Source organism: Astyanax mexicanus, chromosome 5, assembly GCF_023375975.1.
Source record: "Astyanax mexicanus isolate ESR-SI-001 chromosome 5, AstMex3_surface, whole genome shotgun sequence".
Classification (NCBI taxonomy): domain Eukaryota; kingdom Metazoa; phylum Chordata; class Actinopteri; order Characiformes; family Acestrorhamphidae; genus Astyanax; species Astyanax mexicanus.
The window spans coordinates 16869992-16879200 of NC_064412.1; the positions used below are offsets into that span (position 1 = coordinate 16869992).

At 38.1% G+C, this 9209-nt stretch overlaps 1 protein-coding gene across 1 annotated transcript; it reads left to right on the forward strand.

Moving 5' to 3' along the window:
• The first annotated feature begins 1085 nt into the window (after nucleotides 1-1085).
• Nucleotides 1086-9204, forward strand: uroc1 (urocanate hydratase 1). Its single transcript, XM_007254256.4, has 19 exons — nucleotides 1086-1335; nucleotides 2048-2178; nucleotides 2367-2460; nucleotides 2590-2649; nucleotides 3369-3497; nucleotides 3631-3692; nucleotides 4010-4076; nucleotides 4202-4345; nucleotides 4609-4697; nucleotides 5056-5118; nucleotides 5275-5454; nucleotides 5580-5677; nucleotides 6627-6699; nucleotides 7047-7236; nucleotides 7502-7600; nucleotides 7733-7832; nucleotides 7933-8014; nucleotides 8600-8699; nucleotides 8803-9204. Exons 1-19 carry the CDS (start codon nucleotides 1210-1212, stop codon nucleotides 8938-8940), a joined length of 2025 nt encoding a protein of 674 aa, XP_007254318.1. The 5' UTR covers nucleotides 1086-1209; the 3' UTR covers nucleotides 8941-9204.
• Nucleotides 9205-9209: the final 5 nt, after the last annotated feature.

Genomic DNA, 9209 nt, shown 5'->3' on the forward strand with positions numbered 1-9209 from the left:
CTTTTACTGCAGTTGTATGGAAAAATGCTGATTTAATTTTCATGCTTATATAAATGTTTGGAACAAGTTGCAAAAATCTCTTGGATATTATCCCAGACAGGGTTTAGGTCTAGTCTTGGACTGCACAGCATTTTAAATAGAGATTTTTCCACTGAATGGAAAATATAGTCTTGGACTAGATTTAATCTCTGTCTGGACAAAATGGCTAAATAAGCTTAATATGTTTTTATTCAAAACAGGGGTTTAATTGTACATTCCACTAAAGCAAAATTGCCTAGCCTAAACTTGGATTTAACTAAGCAAATGATCTGGGGTTGCTGCAGTTGGTCAGGTCTAGTTTCAGTAACAGTATGTGGTCAGCTGACTACCTGAATATACTTATTATAGACCTGGTTATTCCATCAATGTTTTTTTCAGTTGGCACAGACATATTCTAAGATGACAATGCCAGGATTTATTTGGGATGGAATTGTGAAAGAGTGGTTCAGGGAGCATGAGATCATCATTTTCACACAAGGATTGTTCCCCACAGAGTCCAGACCGTGACTTCATTGAGAATCTTTGGGATGTGCTGGAGAAGGCTTTGTGCAGCGGCCATACTCTACCATCATCAATGCTGCAAGATCTTGATGAAAAATTAATGCAACACTGGACTGAAATAAATATTGTGATGTTGCAGAAGCTTGCAGCGAATGCATGCAGCAATCAAAGCTAAAGGCGCTCCAACAAAATATTGGAGTGTGTGACCTTTTTTTTGGCCAGGCAGTGTACAAAACATTACTTTTAGTAGCTTCAGAACAGAATTCTGTGGACTGTACAGATGACCAGTTATGTTTATGTGAACGTACATGGCTTGTTTGTGTGTCACTGTCTAACTGGTTAAAGATTCTTACTGTTTAACGACAGGACTGTGATTCTGGGCACTTGCCACATCATGCTTGATGTAATCAATGATTACCTGAGTGAAAAAGCCTGAGCTTCTGAGTGGATGGGCCTGGGGGGGAATAGGCAGAGCTGGCCTATGGGGTGAAGGGGTGGGGATGACAGGGTCAGTGGGACAGGGGCTTTGGGAAGCCCTTTCTGTCTATGAGAGGACTATTGAGTCAGGACACAAGATAGAACACAATATTCACTTCATCAGCCTTGCATCCACTTTCAGTCTCGGCAGAGCCATTCCTATAAATCTTCTCAACTTTACTAGTTGATGTGATGGAGACTCTGAAGAAGCTTTGTGGGGGGTTACCTCTAAACCCTCTTCCACCAAACAACGGCAGAGACCCTAGCATGCCTCACGCACCTGTCCGCACCCCAAACCTCACTGCGGAGGAGGAACGGGTGAGTCAATCCCTCAGCAAGTAATTTTTTTTTAAGTGATTTACTGATAGTATTTAATAAAGTATTAATTGTGCTTTTACATGATGTTTTATCTGCAAATGAAAACATTAAACATGCATTTGTGTTCATTGTTTTTTATACATTAAATGCATGTACACATGTGCTGACAAATATAGAATCACCTGAATTTTTAAATGGTTCTTTGCCTAGTTACCAAACACTGACATAATACCAAAAGTGTACTATAAAGATTTATATAAGCTATGTGTGTACTGTAGCATACTATAAATAGGAATTACAGTCTCTGAATTTTTATTCTCTATTAATCTAATAAAATTAAACTTAATTTTGATTGGTACCTTATTACTAAAGTACCAGTATTACTGGAGACATTTTAGATTATTTTATTTACTCTAATCTATTTAGATTCATCCATCCAATACATTTAATTTGTTGTTGAGCTTGGGGTCCAAAGGTTAGGTGTTGCAGGGCCGGCTTAAAAGCATACAGAATCCTCTGAAGCCCTTCCACTCTGTTTGCTGCCCTGTCAATAATTAGAGAAGATTAGAGACGATGTAACCAAATGGAACAAGAAGTTCTGTGCGCATGGAAGAGAGACAGAGATAGAGATTCACAGGGAGAGAGAGCGTGATTGCAGAGAACAAACAGAGTTAATTAGAATCTAACCCCCATCGTGTGATCTCTCCATCAGCTGGCCCTGAAGAATGCTCTGAGATATTTTCCTCCTGATCTTCACTCCACTCTGGCTCCAGAGTTTGCTCAGGAGCTCAGGCAGTATGGACACATCTACATGTATCGCTTCTGTCCTACTGTGCGCATGAGGTATATATTTATAGACTAATCAATGTCACGTTTTTATAACATATTATTAAGTGCTTACATGTACATATAAAAACCTACCACTGCATATCTAATTGTCTAGTTGTGTATGTGCAATTAAGCACATGTTAGCAAGGGATGTGCTTTATAGGGCTTCACAATGTACCCTGTCCTTTATGTGTGTGTTGCAGGGCTTATCCCATTGATCAGTACCCCTGTAAAATAAGACATGCTGCAGCCATCATGCACATGATCATGAATAATCTGGATCCAGCTGTAGCTCAGGTATAATAAATCACATTACATTAACCTTCATGCTATTTTTTTAGTTAATCCCTGCAGCTGGTCTCAGTGTATAAAATGATGACACATGAACAGTTACCTCACTCATTTACATCTCTGTTCCTTTCTCAGTTTCCACAGGAGCTTGTCACCTATGGCGGAAATGGACAGGTTTTCAGTAACTGGGCCCAGGTATGTGTAATATATTGTGTATATTTTATACCTAGAGGTGCACTGTAATTAAACGTTTTGGCCACAACTGAACAATGAAACATTTGGGCAAAAGATGAACACCAAATACTGAGCGTGTTTTTTTTGCAGGTTTTCATTGAATTTGAGACTTTTTAAAATTGCCATTAAATTGCATAGCATAAATGTTGTCTTGTTTTACAAGCAATAACAAAAATATGTTTTATTTATTTATTTATATGTATTGTATAAATGGACAAAGCATAATACATTTACTTCAGCAGTGATACTCTAATCATGAACTTACTTCAGCAGTATTATTCTAATAACCATTCTAATTTCCATTCTTATCATAAATGTACCACAGCAGTGCAATTTTAATCCTACATTTTATTAAGTATTATGTGACATTCTAGGCACACATTTAGCTAGCTAGCAGTTATATGTTAAGTCATATGTAGCCAAGTTAGCACAGCTAATGTTATCTTAGCAACTAACATGTACAGCTAGAAAACAGACATTTCATTTATAAGAGTAGACTTAAATTAAACCTGTCGTTTATCTGCTTTTCCTGTCAGCTTACTCTCTCACTGCTGGATCTGTATGCAGCACATGTTGTGATCTTAAATTCTTAAAATTTTTTTGAATTCATAAAAAATTATGTACATCTTGTATGTTTTTGTAAACAGTACTCTGAGTGTGTGTGTGTGTGTGTGTTGTAGTTCTGGCTGGTGTTTCATTATCTGAGTACCATGAGTGAAGAGCAGACTCTGGTGATGTACAGTGGTCATCCTCTAGGCCTGTTCCCCAGCCTGCCCTCCTCCCCGCGCTGTGTCATCACCAACGGCATGGTAACAGACACACACACACACACACAATTCTGACAACTTCATATATCATATACAATTGTATCATTATATCATATATTATTCCATTCGTTTACACAGTGGTGTGTTTTACATTTAATCCCTATGTTTCTGCCAGGTCATTCCAAACTATTCCTCCAGGGAGAGCTACGAGAAGATGTTTGCTCTAGGAATCACCATGTGAGAGTCATTTATTACTACACTACACTATACCACAATACATAATGGTGCTTCAGAGTATTCTTTGAGTGATAACATGATGAAAGAACCACTTTTATTTTCTTGAAAAAATAAAAGGTCAAGTCAAGTTAAGTCAAGTTAAAGATTCCTCAGACATTTATTTTTTTTACAAATGATTTATAGCAGCTCTCAAATAACCCTGTTGATCAGCTTTTACAAGAGCTAAAGTTTTTGGTATTAGGTTACTGACAGTTTATTGTTGTGTACATCAGTTTTAATTTCCGTTTCTGTGTGTTTATCTGTGCATGTGTGGTCAGGTATGGGCAGATGACTGCTGGAAGTTACTGTTATATTGGCCCTCAGGGGATTGTTCATGGAACCATGGTATAAAATAAACCCAACTGACCATTTTAATTTTCCTTTAAATATCAATTGCTAGCTCTAACTAGTACAAAAAGCAAAAAACTACTTTTATAAATCTCTCTCTCTCTCTCCTTTATGTTTTGTAGCTAACTGTGCTGAACGCAGGCCGGCGGTACCTTGGCACAAGTGATCTGAGAGGTCGTGTGTTTGTGACATCTGGATTAGGAGGCATGAGTGGAGCACAGGCCAAAGCTGCGGTCATTGCTGGCTGTGTGGGAGTTATTGCAGAGGTCAGCCATTATCATTATCATCATCATCATCATCATCGTCATTACAGAGAAATGCTTTTCTAGCTTGGGACTGGGTGTGAAATTCTTTGCCCGTTAAGACAATCATAGCCCAGGACAATGCCAACAATGAGTAACCTTCCTCTTCATAAACCATTATCTAATGTTGAAAGAAAGTACAAAGGATATGCAAGTACTTTACTGGCTTTAGAAGCTGTACTGAATAAGATGGTAAGTGCATAATTACAGCTGTGTTCTTCCTGAAGGTTGATGAGGTTCCTTTGAAGAAGAGACATGAGCAAGGCTGGCTAATGGAGGTCACTAAGGACCTTGACCACTGCATGAAGCGCATCAGGTACCGCACACTTTGTCAATCCCAATTTCAAAGGAACCAAAACTACCAACACTGAAAGGCTTTATAGTACCGGTATTCACAAAAACTTCGTACAACTTTTACTACAGCAGTGCAGCTCACAGACACAGCAGATACAAATATAAAAAAATAATATGTAATATGTAGCAATAATAGTAACTGTTTTATAATAGTATTATGTAGCTGTAGGTGAAAACTGTAGGAATTTAATTTCCCTTTTAAATTGGGGAGAAAATGGGTATTACAAGAAAAAGCCTCATCGCAATAGTCACTGTTTTTCTTTGGACTAGTGCTGCTAAAGGAATATCAGATAACTTGACAATGTTTTCTTCTCTTACAGGGAGGCCAGGAGATCACAAATGGCACTGAGTTTAGGTTATCATGGCAACATTGTGGACTTGTGGTATGTGTTAATGTGATGCTGTTATTCTGACGGACAACATCAAAATTAAGAAAAAAATTTATTTAAATAAAATTTAAAATGTTCATAAGTTTTGAACAGTAATATGACATTATTGCAAGTTCAGTGTGTGTGTGTGTGTGTTGTGCTGTTTTTCAGGGAGCGTCTGTGGCAGGAGTATGAGCGGACGGGTGAGTTACTGGTGGATTTGGGTTCTGATCAAACATCTCTGCACAACCCGTTTAGTGGTGGATATTACCCAGTTCAGCTCAGCTTTAAACAAGCCAATCACCTCATGAACACTGACCCACAGCTCTTCAAAACCACTGTACATGAAAGGTACTTACACACTGTGGAATTATTGTAATAGAAACAAATGCAGACAAATACAGTACAGTGTCTACTGCCTCCTGCAGTAAATTTTGAGAGAATGATTGTAAACCCAACTGTCCCTCTTTCTTCAGCCTCTGCAGGCATGTAGCAGCCATTAATAAGCTTTCTGAGGAAGGAATGTACTTCTGGGATTATGGCAATGCCTTTCTTCTTGAGGCTAAGCGAGCAGGCAAGTATTACCACAGAGCTAAGCTTCTGATCTTTTTAGGCCAAGTATGTACTCTGTTTGTGTGTAAACAAGAAGATGGACACCATGTACAATTGAGTGTTAAGGGGAGTGCCTCAGCCAATTATGCTATGTGCTAAAAACTTGTGTAACTACTGAACACATACATTATAATGTGATGATTTAAGTTACCCCTGACACATTACCAGCATGGACTATAGTGTAAATTTCTGTCTGTCATAGGCTAGCTCTGCTCATACTTAACTTTACAATCCTTAAAGTGTACAAGGTGGAAACTCTTGAGTCCATTCTCTGCAGAAGAGGAGGGAAGATGTAACCTGTAAAAGAACATAGGTGTTAAATCATGTACACTGTAAATGTTGAAACGTGATGATAATTGTGTGCCTATGATTATTGTTTATATTGTTTATTGTCATAACATACTGCCATATTTACTGATCTGTGTACTGTTCAGATATTTCTGATATATTTTGTTTTTACCTGTAAGAAGTATGGTCTAATCTAGGGGAGGAGCTACCTGTTTAAATACAGCTCAGGAACAATGTACATAGTTCTGCCGTGAATGTGGCTACACCTGTGTAAGGGGAAATATGGTAATGAGACTGATATGACTGATACTTTGCAGTCACAGTGTAACCCTCAGTGGATAAAGGTAACAAAACAAAATGTGAAGGGGGGATGAGAACATATGTCCTTTTTTTTAGTGCTTTTGACCTGTTTCTCTTTACCACCCATAAAAAGGGGTCTTTTCAGGGATTTTCACTACAGTATTTTTTACCACACTTTGTTAAAAGCATGTCTGAATAAAAGTACTGTAAAATTATTCTGTACTAAATGACACTGAATGACTAAATTATAATTTTATACTAGAAATAGATCACAACTCACAAAACACATATTTGGTTTAACAATATGCTGCTATGTCTTCTAGGAGCTGAAGTGGAAAAGAGTGGAGCTGGAGCTACGGAGTTTAAATATCCCTCATATGTCCAACACATAATGGGGTTAGTCACTAACTCACAAACCTTAATTTTTTATAAACACATGTATTTATAATTAATCTTAACATAATTACTAACATTCATATACTTAAATGCAAACTCTCAGGCAAAAGACCCTATTAATTGCCTTTTAAAAAGAGAGATATAGCTATTAAGGCTGTTACAGCATGTATGTATTGTAGGACAATTGTGTAGCTATCAATTTCCCCACAATATTTCTGAATTGTGAATGCTATCATTACATTACATTACACAATACATACACAGTGCATACACAGTACACACACATACACATCCCACTAATTCTCACAGTATCACTGATTTAGATTTTTTCCCCTGTGTATGTGCAGTGATATCTTCTCTCTGGGTTTTGGGCCTTTCCGCTGGGTTTGTACCTCAGGAGACCCTGCTGATTTAGCAACAACTGATGGCATTGCCACTGCTGTGCTTGAAGAGATCAGTGCCTCAGTAACGGAGCTAGTGAGGCAGCAGTACAATGACAACATCTGCTGGATCCGTGAGGCTGGGAAACACAACATGGTACAGCATGCCACTTACTGTCCAGAGAACTGTACACTCTTATTTAAACAAAGAATGATTTCACCAGTAGTGGATAATATAGCTGAACATTTAGTGCAGTTTTGCTTATGACACTTTATGAATTTGTTAATTTTGGGAGTGTTTACATCTTTATATCAACTAATATTAAATCCCAGTTATTAACAGTTACTTATGGATACTTACGAATCTTAATACTTGCGAAGACCCTCTGTGGAAGACTATAATTGAGTGTTTGTTTGTGTAGGTGGTGGGCTCTCAGGCCCGTATTCTCTACTCAGACCAGAAGGGAAGAGTATCCATTGCCTTGGCCATAAACAAAGCCGTTTCGGATGGGAGAGTTAAAGTAAAGCTCAACACACACATATACACTCAATTGATTTATAAAGTATATTTTACTATAGCCTCTGTATCATACAGCTTAATGCATGCTAATATTGTTATTATATATGAGTTCTCTTTCTGAATCTCTCTCTAGGCGCCTGTAGTAATAAGCAGAGATCATCATGATGTCAGTGGCACAGACAGCCCCTTTAGAGAGACATCCAACATTTACGATGGGTCAGCCTTCTGTGCAGGTACCCAAAATAAAACACCTTCACACATAAGATATCAGTTGAATGTACATTTTAAAATGATTTAAATCTGCTCTAAATCTTTTTCTCTCTGTGTGTTTAGATATGGCTGTACAGAATGTAATTGGTGATTCATTCCGTGGTGCCACATGGGTTGCTTTACATAATGGTGGTGGTGTTGGATGGTAAAAGACATTAAGCCTGTAATCTTTATTAAGTATTGTTGCTTGGAGATACACCATATATCCAGAAGTTTGTTTGTAGACTGATCCTTAAAATTGATTTTGAAATGAAGAATATTTTTCTAGAGTTAAAGCCTCTATTCTTCTGAAAAATCTATGCACTAAATGTTAAAACATTGCTGTGAGGATTTGATAACATTCTAACACAAGAACAATAATAAGGTCAGGAACTGATGTTGGATGATTAGATCTGAATCACAATCATCAGTCTCCAATTAATTCATTCCAAGATACTGGTTAGACCTTCCTCACTCCAGACACTTGTTATACACTTGTTTGACACTACAATGTTTGCCACTAAGCAAGGTAGCTGCTGCACAGCATTCCATTGTTTTAGGACACACATGTCTATGTCTGCATTTAATGCAAATATAACACGGGCAGTTTCCCAGACAGCGATTAGGCCTAGCCTATACAGAGGTGTAAATGGAGATTCTCCACTCAGTGAGATATGTAGTCTAGCACTGGGCTTAATCCCATAATGTAGGGGGTTGATTGATAACTCTGCTGTGGTTATTTGCAATTCAGGGGAGAGGTGATGAATGGAGGCTTTGGATTGGTTCTGGATGGCTCTGAGGATGCTGGAAAAAGAGCCAGAACAATGTTGAACTGGGATGTGTCTAATGGGGTAAGGGTTGATTGACAAAATAAACTTATTAGCCAGCATGTAAGACATACATAACTCAATTTAATTCTTGTCACATTCTGTATACTGGTGCTTATCTCTGCAGGTGGCTCGAAGGTGCTGGTCAGGAAACTCAAATGCCCATGAGACCATTCAGCTCACCATGGAGGATCAGACGCAGCTGCGAGTTACACTGCCTTACCACGTACAGGATGAACGTATACTATACAGAGCACTGCACTGAACTACACCCCTCTCACATCACCACACTTCTGTAAAATAATGATTTTAACTGAAAGAAGAAGGTACAGTACAAGTTATGACAAGTCAAAAAAATCTCAGAACGTATACCACCGTATGCAAGAAATCAAGTATGGCAGTAAAAACCAGTCACATCAGCAGGTTCTGAGAGGATCCATACCACATACAACATGCAAAACCCATGAATAATTCACCCATGTGTTCATCTTTGAAGATCAAATAAATGTGGACTAGTAACTTCACCATACACTG

Coding starts and splice junctions, on each gene's coding strand:
- uroc1 (XM_007254256.4), top strand. CDS start 1,210: ATGGAGACTCTGAAGAAGCTTTGTGGGGGGTTACCTCTAAACCCTCTT. Junction 4,698..5,055: donor CACTGCATGAAGCGCATCAG/GTACCGCACACT, acceptor CTTCTCTTACAG/GGAGGCCAGGAGATCACAAA. Junction 5,678..6,626: donor TCTTGAGGCTAAGCGAGCAG/GCAAGTATTACC, acceptor TATGTCTTCTAG/GAGCTGAAGTGGAAAAGAGT.